This window comes from Colobus angolensis, unplaced genomic scaffold, assembly GCF_000951035.1.
Source record: "Colobus angolensis palliatus isolate OR3802 unplaced genomic scaffold, Cang.pa_1.0 Scaffold82, whole genome shotgun sequence".
NCBI lineage: Eukaryota > Metazoa > Chordata > Mammalia > Primates > Cercopithecidae > Colobus > Colobus angolensis.
This window is the reverse complement of record NW_012122043.1, coordinates 1,166,050-1,187,879: the sequence shown is the minus strand read 5'-3', so window position 1 is coordinate 1,187,879 and position 21,830 is coordinate 1,166,050. Positions and strand designations below refer to the sequence as shown.

At 53.3% G+C, this 21,830-nt stretch overlaps 1 protein-coding gene across 1 annotated transcript in view; it reads left to right on the top strand.

Moving 5' to 3' along the window:
* The window catches only part of LOC105502944 (putative ciliary rootlet coiled-coil protein-like 3 protein), a 77,531-nt gene that overhangs the window by 30,791 nt on the left and 24,910 nt on the right, over positions 1 to 21,830 (top strand). Inside the window, 8 exon segments of the mRNA XM_011929641.1 lie at positions 6,871 to 7,064; positions 10,258 to 10,376; positions 10,810 to 10,979; positions 11,613 to 11,795; positions 16,105 to 16,164; positions 16,166 to 16,267; positions 16,857 to 16,970; positions 20,243 to 20,386. Coding sequence (XP_011785031.1) covers positions 6,871 to 7,064; positions 10,258 to 10,376; positions 10,810 to 10,979; positions 11,613 to 11,795; positions 16,105 to 16,164; positions 16,166 to 16,267; positions 16,857 to 16,970; positions 20,243 to 20,386 — 1,086 coding nt within the window.

Below are 21,830 nucleotides of genomic sequence, written 5' to 3'. Positions count from 1 at the left end.
ACTATACTATAAGGTAACAGTTACCAAAATGGCATGGTACTGGTATAAAAATAGGCACATAGATCAATGAAACAGAATAGAGAACCCAGAAATAAACCCAAATACTTACAGTCAACTGATCTTCGACAAAACACAGAAAAACATAAAGTGAGGAAAGGACACTCTATTCAAGAAATGGTGCTGGGATAATTGTCAAGCCACATGTAGAAGAAAGAAACTGGATCCTCATCTCTCACCTTATATAAAAATCAACTCAAGATGGATCAAAGACTTAAATCTAAGACCTGAAATCATAAAGATTCTAGAAGATAGACCAGACACAGTGGCTCACACCTATAATCCCAGCACTTTGGGAGGCTGAGGTGGGCAGATCACGAGGTCAGCAGTTTGAGACCAGCCTGGACAACATGGTGAAACCCTGTCTCTACTAAAAATACAAAAATTAGCCAGGTATGGTGGCACATGCCTGTAATCCCAGCTACTCAGGAAGCTGAGGCAGGAGAATCACTTGAACTCAGGAAGCAGAGGTTGTAGTGAGCCAAGATCATGCCATTGCACCCCAGCCTGGGTGACAGAACAAGACTCTGCCTCAAAAAAAAAAAAATCTAGAAGATAATATCAGAAAAATCCTTCTAGACATTGGCTTAGACAAAGGCTTCATAACCAAAAACCCGAAAGCAAATGCAACAAAAGCAAAGACAAATAGATGGGACTTAATTAAACTAAAAAGCTTCTGCACAGAAAAAAAAAAAAAAAAAAAAAAACAGCAGAGTTAACAGACAACCCACAGAGTGGGAGAAAATCTTCACAATCTATACATCTGACAAAGGACTAATATCCAGAATCTACAAAGAACTCAAATCAGTAAGAAAAACAAACAATCCCATCAAAAAAGTGGGCTAAGGACATGAATAGACAAGTCTCAAAAGAAGATATACAAATGGCCAACAAGCATATGGAAAAATGCTCAACATCGCTAATTATCAAGGAAATGCAAATCAAAACCACAATGCTATACCACCTCACTTCTGCAAGAATGACCATAATCAAAAAATTTTTTAAAAAAGATATTGGCATGGATGCAGTGAAAGGGAACACTTTTACACTGTTCGTGGGAATGTAAACTAGTACAACCACTCTGCAAAACAGTGTGGAGATTCCTTAAAGAACTAAAAGTAGATCTACTGTTTGATCCAGCAATCTCACTACTAGGTATGTACCCAGAGGAAAAGAAGTCATTATACGAAAAAGATACTTGGACATGCATGTTTATAGCAGCACAATTTGCAATTGCAAAAATATGGAACCAGCCCAAATGCCCATGAATCAACGAGTGGATTTTAAAAATGTGATATAGATATGTATATACACACACTCCATGGAATACTACACAGCCATAAAAGGAATAAAATAATGGCACTCACAGCAACCTGGATGGAATTGGAGGCTATTATTCTAAGTGAAGTAACTCAGGAATGGAAAACCAAACATCATATGTTCTCATTCATATGTGGAACCTAAGCTCTGAGGATGCAAAAACATAAGAATGATACATTGGATTTTGGGGACTCGGGGGAAAGGGTTGGGAGTGGTGAGGGATAAAAGACTACACATTGTGTACAGTATACACTGCTCAGATGATGGGTGCACCAAAATCTCAGAAACCACCACTAAAGAACTTATTCATGGCCGGGCACAGTGGCTCAAGCCTGTAATCCCAGCACTTTGGGAGGCCGAGACGGGCCGATCACGAGGTCAGCAGATCGAGACCATCCTGGCTAACACGGTGAAACCTCATCTCTACTAAAAAATACAAAAAACTATCCGGGCAAGGTGGCGGGCGCCTGTAGTCCCAGCTACTCAGGAGACTGAGACAGGAGAATGGCGTAAACCCAGGAGGTGGAGCTTGCAGTGAGCTGAGATCCGGCCACTGCACTCCAGCCTGGGCGACAGAGAGAGGACTCCATCTCAAAAAAAAAAAAAAAAAAAGAACTTATTCATATAACCAAGCACCACCTGTTACCCTATTGAAATAAAAAAATTCAAAAATCAACAAATAAAGTGTGTGTCAAAAGCATACTTAGGTTTTGCCTTTATATTTACTCTGACAACTTCTATCTTTAATTAGAGTGTTTATTAGACCACTTACATTTAATGAAACTATTAATATGCTTTATTTACATCTAGGTATTTGCCATCTATTTGTCTCATACTTTAAAAATATTTTTACGTTCTTCCTTTCTGGCCTTCTTTGGGGTTAGCGGCATATTTATTTAGTATTCCATTTTATGTTCTCTATTGATTGTTTTTAGCTGTGTTTTTCTTTTTTTTAGTTTTAGTGATTACCCTAAAATTATGATATGCACAGTCTATATCCAAATACAATACTTCACAAACAATGTAAGATCCTTCCAGCGATATATTCCGTTTATCCCTTGCTATGTTTCCAATGTGTCCCCTCCAAAATGTAGATGTTGAAACGTAATGACTAATTGTGACAGTATCAAGAGGTGGGACCTGTAAGAGATGATTTAGGCCATAAGGGTTCCACCCTCATCAGCGAGATTAAAGCCTTTATGAAAGGGGCTTCCTGCAACACTTGTGTCTCACTTCCCCTTATGCCTTCCACCATGTGAAGAGGCAGCATTCTTCTCATCCGGAAAATGCAGCATCAAGGCACAGCCTGGGAAGCAAGAGTAGTCCTTGTTAGACCATTGAACCTGCCAGCACCTTGATTTTGGACTTCCCAGTCTCTAGAACTGTGAGAAGATAAATTAATGCATTTCCGCTCGTTGTAAATGACCCAGTCTCAGGTATTTTGTTATAGCAGCACAAATTTACTAAGACATCTCTTCCATCCTTTTCGCTCTTGTTGCTGTATGTTTTATTTCTGTATATGTCGTTATAAACCTTACACTACGTTACTAATATTTTTTTTTTTTTTTTTTTGAGATGGAGTCTTGCTCTGTCGCCCAGGCTGGAGTGCAGTGGCCGGATCTCAGCTCACTGCAAGCTCCGCCTCCCGGGTTCACGCCACTCTCCTGCCTCAGCCTCCCGAGTAGCTGGGACTACAGGCGCCCGCTACCTCACCCGGCTAGTTTTTTGTATTTTTAGTAGAGACGGGGTTTCACCGTGTTAGCCAGGATGGTCTCGATCTCCTGACCTCGTGATCCACCCATCTTGGCCTGGCAAAGTGCTGGGATTACAGGCTTGAGCCACCACGCCCGGCCTAGATGGTGTGTTTTTAAACATATTAATTACAGTGCGTTTTTGTGTCTTTGTCTGATAACTCTAACATCTGGATCCCCTAATGAGCTATTTCTATTGTCTTTTCTTTATTTATTTTCAGTAGTTTGGCCTTGTGTCCTAGGATGCTTCATTTTTTTTGTTTTTTATTATGCTTAATAATTTTTTATTGAATGACAGACTTTGTGTTTTTGTAGATGTAATTCATAGACATAATTTAAGGCTTTGAGTGATACAAGCTTCTTCCAGAGGGAATTTGCTTTTGACTCCGGGAAATCAGAATAGGGATAAATCACCTTTATCCAGTCCAGGATTGAGCTGCTTTGTGACTGTACGTCAGTGTTTTCTGAGGGGTCGTCTATCTCTGGCTTACCCCAGGGTATAATGTAACTCTCCTCTGTTCCTCATTGGAAATCTCAGGTGTTTACCAGGGTTCCTACTCTTTAGTTAGCCCTAAACTCCAGGTTTTATTTTCTCAACTCTGTAAGACTTTCAAAAGTCCTATCTGACTTCCCAGACTCTCAGCTGCTACATTTCTGTTCAGATTCTTAGTCTCCTGGTCCTTTACTGCTTCTGAATTATAAAAACATACACACTTTTTCAAAGCAGTACCATTTATTTTGTTTTATGAGACAGGGTCTTTGTTGCCCAGGCTGGAGTGCAGTGGCATGATCACAGCTGACCGCAGCCTCAACCTTGTGGGCTCAAGCGATCCTCCCACATCAGCCTCCCGAGTAGCTGGGACTACAGGCACACGTGACCATGCCCAGCTAATTTTTGTGTTTTTTGTAGAAATGGGGTTTTGCCATGTTGCCCAGGCTGGTCTCAAACTCCTGGGTTCAAGTGATCCACCTGCCTCAGCCTCCAAAATGCTGGGATTATGCGCTCAGCCAGCAGTCCCATTTTTTAAAATCACAATATAGAATCTCAGCTTTACCTCCAGGCATTTCCTTCTCTTCTGATATCTGCTCTTCTTTTCATTCCCTGGCTGCTTTGGTATCTCTGAACTCGAAGTTATGTCGCTTCAATCTCATAAGCCTGCTGAAATCTTAGGCCATGTTCCCAGTCTTTTAGCTAAAACTTTTTTTTTTTTTTCACACAGAGTCTTGCTCTGTCACCCAGGATGGAATGCAATGGGGCGATCTGGGCTCACTGCAGCCTCCGCCTCCCGGGTTCAAGCAATTCTCCTGCCTCAGCCTCCTGAGTAGCTAGGATTACAGACACACGCCTAGCTGATTTTTGTATTTTTAGTGGAGATGGGGTTTCGCCATGTTGGCCAGGCTGGTCTCAGACTCCCGAGCTCAGGTGATCTGCCCACCTCAGCCTCCCTGAGTGCTGGGATTACAGGCATAAGCCAACAAACCCAGCCTAAAGCTTTGTTATTGCATCCTGAGGCTCTACACCCCGTGTCACTTAGGACTTGGCAGATATCCCAAAGGGGAAACCTGCTGTATTCGTAGAATTTCAGACTCACTTTAATATATTTCTCTCTGTAGCCTGAACACCAGGGACCTGACTGCCTTAGTATCTCTCTCATGCTTTTAAACAGATTATTGGATTGTACGTTGTGTCACTTTTCCAGTTGCTTTAGGTGGGAGGGTTGGTCTTCAACAACCTACCTCACCATTATCAGAAGTAGAAAGTCCTGGTTTTTACTTTTGAAGAATATTTTCACTGGGTATAGAATCCTAAAATAGCCATTATTTTCTTTCAGAAATGTAATGAAGTCATTCCATTGTCTTCTGGCTTTCATTGTTGCATGGAAAGTAAATGTCAGTCTTGTTCATTTCATGGCTACGTGTCTTTTTCCCTTTTAAAACAAAAAATTCTTTATCTTTGGTATTCAGAAACTTTACTAAGTTGGATCTCTGTGACATTTTCTTTCAATTTATCCTTTTGGGGGTTACAGCTCATTTTAAGTCTGTGGCTAGATGTATTTTACTAGATTTGGAAAATTCTTGGCCTGTATCTGTTCAAATATGCCCTCTCATCTCCTTCTGAGACTGTAATTACATATATCATGGGCATTTTTAGCTTGTCCTATATGTCTATAACACTGTTTTGTGTATTGTCCATCCTTCTTTCTCTTTATGATTCAGTCTGAACACATTCTTTTGTCTCTCTTCCAAGTTACTAGTCCTTTCTTTTATTCTGTCTAATCTGCCATTGTCTATTAGTTTTCTTACTTTTTTGGTTATTATATTTTAAATTGTATTTTTTATATTTAGTATCCAGTTCTATTGTTAAACTTTACATCTTGCTATCCATCTTCTTGAACATATTAATCAACTATTTTAAAGTTTGTATCTGATAACTCCAATATCTAGATAACCAGGGTGGGAGGATCTATATCTATTTTCTGTTCTTATTTGTGGTTTTTCTGTCATGTGGTCCTGTCTCCTGATAGGCCAGATCTTGATTAAATAGTCAATCTTATATATAATAAATTACAGAAATAATTTGAGGATCTTGATAATGCTATTCCTCTTCCAGAAAGAGTTTATTTTTGTTGTTGTTGTTGTTTGTTTGTTTTTGAGAGAGTGTCTCACTCTGTCACCCAGGCTGGAGTGCAGGGGCATGATCTTGGCTCACCATAACCTCTGCCTCCTGGGTTCAAGCGATTCTCCTGCCTCAGCCTCCTGAATAGCTGGGATTACAGGTGCATGCCATCGTGCCTGGCTAATTTTTGTATTTTTAGGAGAGAGAGGGTTTTACCATGTTGCCAGGCTGGTCTTGAACTCCTGACCTCAAGTGATCTACCTGTCTTGGCCTCCCAAAGTGCTGGGAGTTGCCGCACTCGGCCAGAATTTACTTTTGACCCTGGTAGGCAGTGAAGGTAGAAGGTCCCTGTAATCCAATCAGTGACTGGGATGATTCACACCTGAGCTTCAGTGTCTATGAAGGATGGTCTATTTCTGATTCACCACTACTACTAGGATCAAGCCCTGCTGTGAATACAACTTGATGTCTTGTGATATGTATCAGAGCCTCTCTGCTTTGGTGGCTCTGAACCCTAATTTTTGTCCCCCTCAAGCCATGGTAGTGCCAGAAGCTCTTCTTGGCATCTTAATTTTTCAGCCCAAACTTTTAAATCAGCAAATGCCTTAAGGGAAAAGGAGACACCAAATGCTGGGCTCATTCCTCTGTGTCTCCCTTCTCTCCAAGATCTTCGCTGCTTCAGTCCCAGCCTGTCTTTTCAGCTGTCTGAGGTCTCTTACATGTTCTTGTGATATATTCTATCTAGATTTTTATGATATTCTTGGTGGAGGTGTTGGTCTGCAGCAGTCTAGTTTTCCGTTACCTTCTGTTGCCATTTCTATGCAGTGTTTCCTGACCCCTGGACACTGGAGGACAAACAAATGGTACCATTTAGATTGACAGTTGGCTCCTACCTTGGAGTGCCCAGTTCCGTACCATCCCCATCGGGGTACCTGAGTGGATGCCTCGTCTATTGTAAAGACATCCATGTGCTTCTGAGGTCCACCCACTTCTTCCACTCTCACCTCCATGCCATTCTGCGTGAAATCACTTCTTCCGAAGTCCTTTCTTCCCCTCAAGAGGCCCATGCTCACCCACCCACTTACTCTCTTTCTCTGCCGACTGTCCGCTTCCCACCTCCTCTAGGTCACATGCCAGAAACAGGCCCTGGAGGAGCAGCTGGCTCAGAGCCTGCAGGACCAGGAGGCCCAGATGGACACTCTGCAGCAGGCCCTGCAAGACAAGGATGCTCTGTCTGAGGAGCGGGCCCAGCTGCTGGCCAAGCAGGAGGCCTTGGAGAGGCAGGGCCGGCTTGCAGCTGAAGAGGCAGCTGATCTCAGGTATGCAAGGGCCTGCCAGTCAGGGCATGTCCCACACGTCCTTACCCTCAGAGAGTCTGCAGTGTGGCAGCGTATGGGGACACGCACACCATGGCATAGGGCTGGGAAGGAGTGTGTGCACATGAAATGGGCTGTGAGTGACAGGCAAGCACAGTGCCTTTGGGTTGGGGCAGGGCATCTAGAAGAGGTCAACCCAGTGAAAGCACTGGGGTCACCTTCCTGAAGGAGGTGGTGGCAAGTGCAGAAACACAGCTGAGACCGGTGGAAGGCAGATGTGGAATGTCTTGCTCATGGAGCTGTGGAGTTCAGGGTGAAGGGATGGCTGGATTCAGGCACTCCCACAGTGCCCTTGGAATCCTGCTTCTCCCTCCCTCAGCACAGCTTGACTCTGAGATCTTATTCCAGGCAGGCTCACTCTGAGAGGTGGCAAGATGGCCAGCAGCCACTCCAGGGTCCCCCTTCCAGCAGACGCAGGGCACCCTTCTCCCCACAAGGCCTGAGAGTGGCGGCCATGGGCCATGTTGAGCTGCGTGATATCCCTGTACCAATCCTGGGAGCCGGGAGTCACAGGGCTTGATCCCAGGCTTGGGTGGCACACCCATCCCTGGAGCCCGGAGCAGGGCCAGACCAGGGACACACAAGGTAGAGAGTGTGGGCGGGTGAGCCCAGAGGCCCTCAGGGCAACTCCCAGAAGTTGGGACGGGCACTCACAGGCAGGAACAGGATGTGTGTAGGTGCCGCCTGGTGTGTGTGTGTGTAGGTGCTGCCTGGTGTGTGTGTGTGGGGGGGTGCCGCCCGGTGTGTGTGTGTAGGTGCTGCCTGGTGTGTGTGTGTGTGTAGGTGCCGCCTGGTGTGTGTGTGTAGGTGCTGCCTGGTGTGTGCGTGTGTAGGCTGCTGCCTGGTGATCTGGATGGATCCTGCAGCCTCTGCAGAAACCCAGCAGCTGATAGCTTCTGTGCCTTATCGGCTCTGCTTAGGGCCCTGCTCAGGCATTGCTAAGTATTTTTGTTGAAAAGATTTCCTCCTGGAATTCTAGAATCTGAGAGGCATGAGAAACATTGGAGTTTGGGATCCTTGAGCTTCTTCGCAGACAAACCCCTTCTCCAAATGAAAGCTTGTGTGGCAGTCGGGCAGGAAACCCTGAGGGAGGCTGCTGTGGGTTCAGCTCCTTCCCATGCTCCTTTCTGGGCCCTGGGGGCTCCCAGGACCAGGGGTGGAGGTCCCTTTCCTGCTGGTAGGATCTGCTGCCCAGAACACAGGCCCTGGCCAGAGCCCTCAGCAGCCTGGGTCCTGCCCTGACAGCTGCCCCACCTCTGCCCTGCCACTGACCCCCCTGCACATGGCAGCCCTGCGGGCCCCAGCATCACAGGCCACTGAACTGGGGGTCCTGACAGCCAGTTGAGCCTCTGGTGACAGAGGGGCTTGACCTGAAGCCACGTCTGCCCGGACACACTCTGTGTGTTTATCTGACTGGCCCAGTGGGGCCGCAGAGTGTGGACGCTGCCATTTTGATGAACTCACAGGTAACATTGAGGACCATTCAGTGCGGGAAATCCTGCTGCAGCGTCTTGCTTCTGATGAGGCCTCCCCACGGGTCTGCTTTATGAAGGGCTCCACTCTCGGATCCTCAGGCCCTGACAGGGCTTCTGCAGTGGGGACCTGCTCCCACCCTTCAAGGAGTCCTGACCCGCTTGTCAGCCAGAAAGTTCCTGCCGGCCCACACCCCAAGCAGCCCTGCCCTGCTCAGAGCACCCCGTGGGGGGCCAGGCCTCCAGTCCAGGGGCTCAATGGCGGAGCCCCTGGAGTTGCTCCTGGGCCCCCATGGAGAGAGAGAGGCTGGGCACAGGCTCAGGTCCCCAAGCTTCAGGCAAAGACGTCCAATTTCTGAGCAGCAGAGGCCACATCCCTTACAGGAGACCAGGCAGGCCTCTAGGAGGAGGGGTCTCCAGGCTGACTTGAAGGGAGGGTTTCCTACACACAGAAGGGAGAAGAGCTGGCCGGGCGCGGTGGCTCAAGCCTGTAATCCCAGCACTTTGGGAGGCCGAGACGGGCGGATCACGAGGTCAGGAGATCGAGACCATCCTGGCTAACATGGTGAAACCCCGTCTCTACTAAAAAAATACAAAAAACTAGCCGGGCGAGGTGGCGGGCGCCTGTAGTCCCAGCTACTTGGGAGGCTGAGGCAGGAGAATGGCGTGAACCCGGGAGGCGGAGCTTGCAGTGAGCTGAGATTGCGCCACTGCACTCCAGCCTGGGCGACACAGCGAGACTTCGTCTCAGAAAAAAAAAAAAAAAAAAAGAAGGGAGAAGAGCTGCCAGGTGAAAAGAGCACTCAAGCCTGGGAGTGTGGGATGGGGGCCATGAGGAACACTTAGGGGAGGAGGGACTGGAAGGTGAGCAGAGTAGCATGCAGCAGAGTGAGGTTTCTGGGGGTTCTGACCTGAGCCCAGAGGACCTCCCTCTGCAAGCCCTGGTGAGCCCCCAGAAGGCTGGGATGTGCTCTAACCCTGATGAAGGAGGTGGCAGTGGCCAGAAAGATGGAAGAGAAATGGAGGCAGGGCCTGGTCCAGAGTTGCCAGGGTCCCAGTGGCCCATGGCCTGCCCCGACCTCATCTGTTTGGGCTTGTGCACCTACCATTTGCGTGTTCGTGTGGGTGTCTGTGCTTGAGCCCTTGCGGTGCGTTTGTACCTGTTGTTTGGTGCCTTGCTTTGTTCACTGATAAACACCCAGCCCAGGGCAGCAAATAGCAACAATGAAACTTGCCATTGATGGTTGGATCACTGAAGAATTAATTGTAGAAATGTGAGGTCTTTTATCACCCCTCCCTCCCAGGCACGGGCACTGCTGTGCATTGGTGTGTGCTCCAGGTGTCTTCTGAGCAGTGGCATCTCCGTGCACAAATGCACCATGCGGGCTTTTCACATGATGGAATCACGCTGCATGTGGGGGTCCAGTTGGGTGGGTGGCTTTTTGGGGGGACTCTTTTCATGACATTAGAATAGAAAATAGTTTCCTCATCCTTGTTAACAGCACATGGTGCTCCAGAGACAAGATGCACCACAATTTCTACACCCTTCTTCCATTGATTTGCATTTCAGCTGCGTCTCCTTAACACCTGTGTAAAGCTATAGAGAGCATTTTATACGTAGGATCTTACGGATGACTTGCCCATTGTTTGCTGCTCCTTTGCAGGGCAGAGAGGGACTCCCTGGAGAGCAGCCTCCTCGAGGCCCAACAGCTGGCCACGAAGCTGCAGGAGCAGCTGGAGGAGGAGGCCCGGAGCACAGGACTCGCTCGGCAAGCCTTGCAAGGTGCTCCAAGGGCACTCCCTCAGCTCCTTCCCCAAAAGTCAGCCATGCAGGGGCCCCTGGCATGGAGCTCAGTGCCCACACATGCTGCACCCCTCTCCGGAGCCCACAGGGGCACGAACGTGAGCCTCGAGCTCATGTGACGAAGCAAGTTGGGCCACCTCGCCCGTGAGGAACAGCAACACCTTGCCCAGGCTGCACCTCGTGCCGGCCTCAGGCTCCGAACGGGGTTGTGGCCGCAGGGTCAGCGTGTAGCCTCCAGCTGCAGCCCTGTACCCTTGACCCTGCTCAGCCCAGCCTGCCATGGGCTGGCCGCCCACTCCCAGAGCCTGGAGTGGACAGTGGTCGCCCCCAAGGCTGTCACTCCCTAAGGAGTCCCAAAGGGTTCGGGGGTCCACATGCCAGGCCCTGGCGCACCTTACCCATCACCCCACAGTGGAAATGGAGCAGCTACAAAGTGACTGGGAGGTCCAGGAGATGAAGCTGCGGCAGGATGTGGGGCGGCTCCAGCGACAGGTGGCACAGCAGGAGCGGGAGGCACAGCGGGCCCTGGAGAGCCAGGCGTCAGCTCACCGCGAGGCCCTGGCACAGCTCCAGAGGGAGAAGGTCTGCTTCCCAGGAGCCCACCAGTAGCTTCCTAGAAAGCTACCAGGTCCCAGGGAATGGCAGGCCCTTGGGAGGAGGGGGCCTGGGAGACTGAGCTCAGAGACATAGGCACCTGGCCAGGGAAGGCTGGGCAAGGACCTGCTCATGCTTCATAGTTCACATGGGCATCCAGGGCCTTCCTCGTGGAGCCCTCACACTGGGCTTGGGTTGGTATTTGGGGCGGGCCTCCCTCATGGAAGAGGCTGGACGTGACTTTGGCTGGTCTGGTGCAGTCTGAAGGGCGAGGGCTAGAGGGGGCCCCACATCCATTAGAGCCGTCCCGCAGGTCCCAGGCTTCTGGAGGCCTGGTTTGACGTGTCTTTACACCTCTCTGTGGTAAGGGCACTGCAGAGACTCAGGAATGGTTTACAAACTGATAGATCAATGTGGGATGACAGGTGCTGAGACCCAGAGAGGCCCTCCCTGCTCTGGTGACTCTGAGGGGAAGATATGGGGGGGTGCAGCTGGCTGGACCGGACAGCCCCCGGGGCCCATCAGCCCTGGCATCCCACGGGCGAGGTCTCACTCAGGACCAAAGACAACTGCTGGCCTCACCTGCCAGACCTCACAGCCCACCCCTTTACCTTGGTCCAGGAGACCCTGAGCCTGTCCCTGGCAGAGGAGAAGGAGGCAGCCAGATGCCAGCTGGAGCAGGAGAAGGAGCTGGTGACAAAAAGTGCAGCCGAGAGGGAGGCTCTGAAGGGGGAAATTCAGAGCCTGAAGCAGGAGCGGGACGAGCGCCTTCTCCAACTGGAACACAAGATGCAACAGGTGATGGCAGGGCTGGGGGGCAGCGGGGTTGCTCACACCCACTGCACCTGTCATCTCTGGCCCAGCACAAGGGCTGCATGTGGCCACACCTCAGGCAGATGCAGCCTTTCCAGGTCACTGCAATTGCAGCTTCATTCTTCCACAGGAGTCATGATGGACAGATGTCCAACCACCTACCCACCCATCTGTCCACCCATCCATCCATACATCCATACATCCATCCATCCATCTATCCACTCACTCACACACCTATCTGTTAATCCAGCCATCTGTCCATTCATTCACCCATCTGTCCACCCATCCACTTGCCCATCCATCCATCCTTCCACCCATCCACCCACCTACCCATCCATCCATCCATCTCTCTATTCATCCCTCTATCTGTCCATTCATCCACCCACCTACACCTCCATCCATCCATCCACCCATCCACCCACCTACCCATTCATCCATCCATCTGTCCATCCATTCACCCATCCATCCATTTATCCATCCATCCACCCATCATCCATGCATCCACCTGCCCATCCATCCATCCACCCATCCCCTGTTCATCCATCCATACACTCATCCACTCACCTACCCCTCCATCCATCTATCTATCTGTCCATTCACCTATCTATCCAGCCATCCATCCATGTATGTGAATGTCCCTCCACACACTTGTCACCATCTACCCACTCACTTGAATATATCCATTCTTCTTTCCACTCATTTAGCTATCCACCCAGATACATGGCCATGCATCCACATTCCTAGCTGCCCATCTGCACACCTCACCATCCATGTAATCATTCATCAGTTCATTTGACTATCCATCCAACAATCCATACACCCAAACTTCCATCCACACCGCTGTCCACAACCCATCTGACCATCCATCCATTCATCCACTTAACATCCTTTCATCTGTCCACAAACTCAGCTGTCCAGCCACATATCCAACCATCCATCCCTGTGTCTATCCATCCATCCACCTGATCCACCAACCAGCCAGTCATCCAATCATCCATCAGTGTATCCAACTCAAACACCAAGCCAAGCACAGAATTACCAGCCACACATCTGGCCATCCTTCCATCCCAGCAGCAGTTGAGACTCAGCCACTGGCCCTATAAAAGCTACCCTGAGTCTAGGCTGTTCCGGTATATCATGCCACCCTGAGGAATTCACCGTGGAGTGAAAGGAATGGGCACATGCACATGAACACGTCCACATTGTGTCACACGCAGTGATAAGGACTATAAGACGTTGGTACGTCTTATGTTGTTATGGCTTACACCTGTAATCTCAGCACTTTGGGAGGCCAAGGTGGGTGGATCACTTGAGGTCAGGAGTTCAAAACTAGCCTGGCTAACATAGTGAAGCCCTGTCTCTACTAAAACTACAAAAAATTAGCCAGGCATGGTAGTGGGGACCTGTAATCCCAGCTACTCGGGAGGCTGAGGCAAGAGAATAACCAGAGCCCAGGAGGTGAGGTTGCAGTGAGCCGAGATGCAGAGACTCCTCAAAAAAAAAAAAAGACAAACTGCAGGAGGAGTTACAGTAGCCGAAATAGCCAAGATTTATTGTCAAACTCTCTGCATTTAATATTTGATTCTTGCAACACTCTGAGGCACATGCTGTAATTATCCCTATATTAGTGGTGAGAAAACTAAGGTCCACAAATATTGAATGCCTTGCACAGGGCTGTGCAGTGCACCTGCTGGGCACCGAGGTCTGTGCTCTTAACTGCCCCACAACTCTGCATCCTTAGGTGGAGGAAGGGAAGGCCTTACAGGAGGAATAGTAATGTTGGGTGGAGAGGACGTGGACATTGGCAGGATGTCTGGGGATGGCATGAAGTTCTGCACAGCTGCCAGGCTGCACGTGAGCGGAAGCAGTGAGAGAGGTGTGCAGTGGAGCAGGGATGGGCCTTGGGCACCAGCATCAGGTGACAGGGAGCCAGTGGATGTTCTTGAGCCAGGGTGATATGATAGGAGTTGGGTGGAAAAGAGTCTGGGGCCAGGAGGCTGGGGAGAGGCTGAGGCAGGGTCCATGCAAGAGGGGCTGAGAGCCAGGCAAAGGAGGAGAAAGGGAAGTTCAAAGTCCCTTGGGACGTGGTGATATTATTCCCATTGGATATATGAGAAAAGAGGCTCCAGGGGAAGCAATACATCTGGGGAGTGAATGGCCCATCAAGGCCTCCACGCAGCCCGTCATTCCCATCTGAGCCCAACCACAGGACAACGTGGCCTGTTCTCCTGTGATTATTTAATCCCAGCTTCCCAGTGGCACACACAGCCCCCTCCAAGAGAGGGCACCTCGGTCAAACAGGAGTGCAGGCGCAGTGGCTCATGCCTGTGATCCCAGCACTTTGGGAATCCGAGCCCAGCGGATCATCTGAGGTCAGGAGTTCAAGACCAGCCTGGCCAACATGGTAAAACCGCGTCTCTACTAAAAAAAAAAAAAAAAGACAAAAATTAGGTGGGTGTGGTGGTGGGTGTCTACAATCCCAGCTACTCAAGAGGCTGAGGCAGGAGAATCGCTTGAACCTAGGAGGCAGAGGTTGCAGTGAGCGGAGATCATGCCACTGCATTCCAGCCTGGGTGACAGAGCGAGACTCCGTATCAAAACAAAACAAAACAAAACAAAATAAACAGGAGTGCAGGCTAAGAGGGCAGACAGGCACCGTGTGCTAGTGCCCTCCCTTCCCTGGACTCGCAGCAGAACCACGGTAAGGGGCACCCCAGGGGCAGAGCACAGACAGGCTGGCCTGTGGAGCCCTTGCTGGTACAGCAAGCTTTCCCGGGACCTCTGCTCGGCCAGCTGACCGTTATCCCAGGCGGCCTGTGTAGAGAAATTGAGCAGAGCAGTGGGGCTGGGGGGTCTAGCGGGAAACGTCCCCATACTTCCTGGAGGAACCTGTGATGACCCAGTCAGGGATCTTATTTCTACAACGAAGAAGAGGAATTATATGTGGAGCAGGAGCCAAAGACCTGGAGCCGCCGGCCCAGGAGGGGCTGCCTTCACCGGAACCCTCCATTCTCTTACCCACCGCGTCTGAATGGCGGTTTGCCCACACCTGTTTGCAAAGTGAAGCCCTCACCCGAGAGAATGCCACACTTCTATATTTGATGAAGTTTTGCCTAAAATTCTAACAAATACTCCCTTGCGGTGCCCAGTCATGAGGGGCACAGGAGGGAGAGACAGGGCCCCCACCCTTGCAGACCTTATAGTCCAGTAAGGGCAGATTTATAAACAGCCAGCAGGTCTCCAGCCGAGCAAAACAAGCAGGGCCTGGAGGGAGGGAGGGAGGGGAGCAAGGGGGAGCATTGATTTTTAAAATGGTTTAGAATATAGAAAGCCATTCAATGAAAAGCCCCCACTCCTGCCCCTCCCCTTCACTAGGCCACTCAGGGAACAGTTGTCCTCTCTCTTTGATTCCCCTGTAACATGCGCATGCAATTCTGACCCAGAGATAGCACAGACCCCACAGGGCAAGGTCCCCAGCAGGACGCCCTCTCTCAGACACCATCCACAAGTCCAGGGGTCTCCAGGCCACCCACACTTCTGACCACCTGACTACAAGTTTGGGGGTTCCCATGGTCCTCTCAGGTGCAGCCATTCGCTAGAACGACTCACAGAACTCAGGAAAGCCTCTTGTTCCTCTTAGAGTTTCATTATCAAATATGGAATTCAAGACCAGCCAGAAGAGGAGACACGCGGGCAAGGTGTGGGCACGTCACAGACAGGGGCTGCTGTGCCCTCCCTGTGGAGCCAGCCCAGCACCCTCCTGCACCCCAGTGTGCTCAGCAGCCAGGAGGCTCCCCTGCACTTTGGCATACAGAATTTTTACTGGGTTTCACCGCGTAACATGATCGGTGGAGTGATTGGTTATGTGACTGAAGCCCGCTTCTCTGACTGCGGGGAGGCTGGGTTGACATCCTGTGGCTCAAAGCCTCAACCCTCTAATAGTGGTCTTTCAGCAGACAGCCCCCATCCTGAAATTCAGTAGGAGTGCACCCTGAGTCACCTCATTAGCATAAACTCCGGTGTGGTCCCAGGGGCCCGCGGGGAATAGTGCAGACACTCCTCATTTTGGGAAGCCCCCAGTGTTTACAAGCTTCCTCCAAGGACCCAGGACACAGACCTGATAAATCTTTTGTTATGCAACAGTCTCCAAAGTTTGCTTGCAAACATAAATATACAGCATTACCTCCCCAACAGTGCACTTTTAATACAAAGGGAACGGAGAGTCCACGCCGGCTCCTGGGCCTTTCTCTTCTCGATTATCAAAGCATCTCGGTGACCTTTCCTAACTGTGTATCTGCAGCTTTGTTCTTCTGTTTCTGGGCTGTGTGCTGAGCTGCCAGGGCTGGGCCTTCCTGTGGCTGGCTGTTCTTCCTTCCATGGACATCCGGGTTGCCTCCAGCTTTGTTGCCATGACAGCAATGTCAGAGACGTTAGTGACACCGCACAGAGGTCATTCCACACAGGTGCACGCATGTCTCTGGGCTGCCCTCCCCCACATGGGCCTGGGCATGGAGAGAATATCCATGTGTGAATTTGACAGGCATTGCTTCCACAGCCTGGCCCATGGAGCAGCGTGCCACCTTTGGGGCTGAGGGTGTCTCGCTGACACGCGCCTTCCACACCATCAGGGAGATGGAGCATTTTCAGGCTTTCAAGCTTCCTTCTCTGCACTGCAGCGGGTGTTGCCTAGAGGGATGGGGGTGGCTCATGAAGGCCCCCAAACTGCATGGGAAGGGCAGGATTTCGGACAGGCAGAGGAAGGCGATGATGCCCCGGGGATGGGTCCAAGGGCAGACACAGAGGTGAGATGATGTCGGACAGAGGGCAGGCGCTCAGAGGGTGAAAGGGCCCAGGGCCCAGGGCTGCCTCTGTGGGAGCCGCCTCTCCTCTCCAGTGGTCCAGTGGCAGGGATGTACAGACAGGAACATGAACATGCTGCGTCCAGGGGAGCCTCTGCACTCAGCATTCTGCCACAGCCTCTCCTTCGAGGGGAGCCTCATCCCTCCCCCCAGCCTCCCCAACTTTCTCACAAGCATACCCCGTCCTGTCCAGGCCCTGTCCCTGAAAGAAGCAGAGTGGAGCCTTCTGAGCGAGGAGCTCTCCAGGGCCAGAAGTGTGCTGGAGCGGGTACAGCAGGAGGCACAGAGCCAGCAGGAGCAAGCGCAGGTGAGCCCCACGCAGCCCGGACATGTGCACAGCCAAGCAGGTGCTAGCTGACCCCAGGGAGCCACCCCTCCTGCCTGGTCCCAGTGGCATGTCCCTCTCCATCCCGTCCCTTCCTGAGCCTCAGTTTCCCCCTGGTGCCTCCAGGGCTTCTGGTGGGAGGGGCACCCAATGGGCAGGAAAGGTCTGAGTGAACCAAAGCCGTTCTCCCTTAGCTTCAGGGCTGGCAGGGGCCAGAGAGGGGAGGCCTGGCCCAGCTGGGGGCTACCCATGAGCCAGCAGCAGCAAGCGGCTGAGCCCGTATGTGCACTGGAGCTGCTCATAGAAAAGCACAGCTGGGAACATGCGCACCAGCCTCGTGGAACTCACCACAGAGATCCTTCCAAAGGAGAAACTGAACCTGAGGCAGCTGGGCCTGCACCCGAGGAAACTCTCAGCAGGAAAGGACACCCACATTGAGTCCTGAGTGGAGCCGGGAGAGAGGCATCCACAGAGGGGCTAGCACAGCCCCTCAGCAAACCCACCCTCAGCCAGTGAACAGAGGCTCTCCCATGCACAAAGGCTGCTGCAGGCAGCCAGTGGGGGTCACCTGGGACCCCTGAGTCCTCCCCTGGAGCCCAAGTCCAGAGGGCTGGGCGGGCAGCAGCAAATAGGGCACTGGGCAGGAGGGCTATAGGGAGGAGGGCTCTGGGGAGGAGGGTTCTGGGGAGCAGGGCTTTGGGGAGGAGGGATCTGGGGAGGAGGACTCTGAGGCCTATGCCTCCAGCTCGTGGGCAAGGCTGGGCACCCACTGTTATTGCTTGCAGAGCGCCAAGGCTTCAGCCCATCTGTGACGTGGCACCAGGTCCCACATGGGAGATGAAGAGACTGGGCAGGGCTCATAGGGAGTGGCCAAAGCCCAGTGATAGAACATGGATGGGGGCCTGGCTCACGGGCGTGGTGGCCAGAGCCCAGCAATAGGACACAGATGGAGGAGCCACAGCAGGGCCTCCAAAGGTCCAGTGGGCCTGAGGAGGGGCTGTTTGTGTTGAGGTCGGGGCTGCTGTCCTAGGTGGCAGAGGCTGGCCCTGAACAGACACAAGTGCCAGGGTGCCCTGGGCAGGGAGGGAATGGGCTCAAGGCACCGGACACAGCTCCTCTCCTTTCCAGAAACAGGTAGGATCGAGGGTGAGGCTGATTGCTGACACCAGCTCTGACCCACTCTCTGCCCTCTCTGGCCGCACACACCCCGTTAGCTGGGCCCACACCTGCCTCCTGCCTCTGTCCCAGCTCCCAGCATGTTCAGTGACGAGGCCGTTCATTCCCATACTTCTTGGCTCATTTTAAATTCGGGCAAACCTTTTCCTCCCTGTCCCTGGCAAGGAGGCAGTGTTGGACACCTACCTGATTGGCGTTGAATGTATGGCTCAGTGTGCAGCGAACAGAACACAGGCCATGGTGCCAGGTGCGGGAGGCAGGCCCCTTCTGTGCCCATTCTGAACGGGGGCCCTTCTCGCTGACTGCACAGAGGCATACACAGGCCACCTGGTAGGCGGTCGGAGTGTCCAGGCAGCAGGGCCTTGGGGACGCTCGGTGACTCAGAGCCAGGATGGAGGGCTTGTGCCCCATCTCCAGGGTGCTGCGCAGCAGGAGAGGGCACTGCGATGAGGAGGCGGCTACTGGGGTGTCACTTCGTCCCCTCCTGTCCGATGCCACGACCCAGATTCCTAGTCCCTCCAAGCAGGGCTGCCCAGGGGAACGCCTGGCAGCCCAGGGGAGCCTTGCCCCTCATTCCGTGGAGCCCTGCCCTGCTCTGTTCCTGCCCTGAGGCCTAGAGCGTTCCATGGGGCCCAGGAGGACCAAGCCTGGCATCAGGCCTGTGACCGTGCCCCTCCCTCCTCCCGACCACTGGCCCAGCAGCTCCCTCGGCTCCACCCGTGGGCAGGGACCCAGGAAAGCCCTCCTGGGAGCTGACGCCTGTGGCTCACAGAGAGCCTCCTCTGGAGTCAGTGCTGGCTTCTGGAGCCTTCTCTTGAGCTGGCCCTGAGTCTCCCCGGGACTCGGGACCAGGCCTGCCAGCCAGCCGGCCTCCCTGGGGAGCTCGTTAAGGGTTCCTCTGCCACCTCGGCTCAGAAAATGGAAATTAAAACTGTTGAGAGCAGCGGGAGGAGAGGAATGCTGGCCAAGGAGCAGCAGGCTCCAGATGACAGGAGAGCGTGTGCCCCCAGGCTGAGTCACCACTGCCGCCGGGCTCCCGGCCGATGCCCTGTCCCTGAGGCCCTCACAGGGGTATCCTGCAGCCAGGGCAGTGCTGGAGCATGCTGAGGCACAGAGCCACGGCCTGGTCACCCAAAATGGCCCTTGTCAGTCCAGAGAGACCACAGGGGGTTGTGGAGAATGAGGACAGGAGGCAGCAGCATGGCTCCTTTCCCAAGAGCAGGGGTCACAGGCTGCAGGAGCCCCCACCCTAGCAGAATCCAGGTGGACAGGAGGGGCTCCCGAGATCTGGCACAGGGGCAGCCATGTGAGCACCTGTGCCCCCGGGAACACTGAGCCAGCTCTGGAGGGAGCCATCCCCCACCAGCCACCCCCTGCCAGCCGCCTGCTGCTGCCTGGAGGCTTGGTCTGGCGCCCTGAGCCCAGGGGTGTGGAACCTGAGCAGGGCAGGGCTCTGACTCTTCATGTTGGGGACACTGAGGCCCAGAAAGCTGAGACCCCATCTGCCCTGCTGCCCTAACCTGGGCAGGGGTGCAGAGGGGAGGGCCTTGAGAGGAAGCAGGGTGGTGTCCCAAGGGGCCTGGGGCTTGGGGTGAAGAAGGCGGCATTTGTCCATGAACAAGGGGCCATGGGCTGAGCCTGGGGCCTCCTGGCCCAAGGATACCTACTGGCCACACTGCCCCAAGGCCTGAGAGGACACCTCGAGTGGTGTAGGCGACAGGGAGCCAACTCCAGCTGAGCTCAGTCCCAAATGGAGGGTAGAGCTGCCCAGTGTGTGGCGGTCCCTGCAGGGATGGGCCCCGCCCCAGGACGCACGCTGAGCTGAGCGGCTGCCTCCTGCTGTGTCCATGGGCACTTACACATCACAGCTGGCAGGGACTGTGGACGTCTCCTCATCCCAGCAGCCTGTCTGACAGTTTAGGAAACACCAGTTACCCCGGGACCTGTGTGATCAGCAGGGCCCAGCTCCCCCTCCCCAGCCACCGCAACATCTTCTGCTCCAGGGTCCGGGCCTTACCTCACCCTCCACTGCCGGGCCCGGCTCCCTGGTGCCACTGTGGGCTCCCTTCTCCCCGCAGGCCACCATCAGCTCCACAACTGAGGAGCTGAAGGCCCTCCAGGCCCAGTTTGAGGATGCCATCACGGCCCATCGGAGGGAGACCACGGCCCTACGCAAGAGCCTCCGGGACCTCGCGGCCCAGCGGGGCGATGTGGAGAGAGAGGTGAGGGGCGGGGCTGGGGGGCTCCTGGGGATGCCAGAGGAGAGAAGAAAGCAGGGCAGGTACCGAGAGACGAGAGAGTGGGGGTGCCAGGAGGAGAGAGAGGCTGTACCACGGAGGAGGGAAGAGTCGTCTCTGGGACTAGGAAGAGGCAAACAGCAACAGGGGCTGTGTGTGGGGCTAGGGGCCCTCATACCAGGCAATAAGCCAAGCCTAGGCTCTCAGAGCAGATGAAACGGTGCCTGGCCCAGGCCATTGGCTAAGGGAAGCTGACACCGGTTTTCAGGGAAAAGAAGGCATCATTTCTAAGCCTCCTGAAGGGGTGAGTTTGACTTTGGGGTGCAAGTGGGCTTGGCTGAGTCAGGTGGACTTGGCTGAGTCAGGGTGCCAGCTGAGCGGGAGGTGAGCTTTCTGCAAGCTGCCGTGGGTCCCGATGCGGCTCCTGCTTGTCCTGGGAAGGTGCACAGCACACCTGCCAGCTCCCAGGGCACTGGTGGGGCACACCTGCTGCTGGGAAGGCCAGCATGGGAAAGGGTGGCCAGAGCCACGCAGCCGAAGGCACCGGGAGTCCGGACAGCCCCCTCGTTAAGAAAGTGGAGTCAAGAAGGGCCTGATTCTGGAGGCACTGGGGCAGCTGTCACCTCCCAAAGCCTTTCCGAGAGACAGGCATGACCTGGGGCAAAGGGGAATTCGGACCCTTGGCCAGGAGACCAATTGCTCCATCCACTGAAGCGTGGGGAGGCCCCTGACGAGCTGGGCTCTGTCCACACAGCAGGAGGCATGGACTTCATTGGTCTGGACACTAGGGTGGGGGGAGGCTGGATTTAGGGCAGCGGGCAAGAAAAGAAGTGGGTTAGTGGAGATTTCAGGGTGGGCCTGGGCCGGGCCAGGGGCCCGAGGTTGACACGGAGGTCCCCAGGAGCCACGTGATGGTGACGTGGGGTGGGGGACAGTCTTGGGCAGGGGGCAAGAGTGGCCAGGGCTAGGCTGGCCTGGGCTCAGCAGGCAGGCAGATTGGAGAGGCGTTTTTGAGGGGGGTTGGCAGGATATGGGGATGCCTGCGTGTGGCAAGGGCAGGAGGGCACAGGATCTGGGCTGGAAGACGGGAGGGTCAGCTGGAGCCCCAGTGGGGCCCATGGGGACGGGGCGGCCTCGCACACTCCCTGGGCCGCTTGCCAAGGCTGGGGGCTGTGCAGCTGACCTGGTGCTGGCGCACACCACGCCCCAGAGGCCGGGCCGCCAGGCAGGGGAGAGTGAGGAGAGGGCCTCAGCCCTCCCCAAGCACCCCCGAGAGGCTGAGAGAGGAAGAGAACATGATTTAACATGACCGGCTGTTTACATTGGCCCCAAGGAGAAAGGTCTCCTTTCAACAGATTTCAAAGTCAGGCCCGGTCAGCGACCACACGGGGAAGCAAAACGAGATTTCAAAACTAGGGGCAGCAGGGGA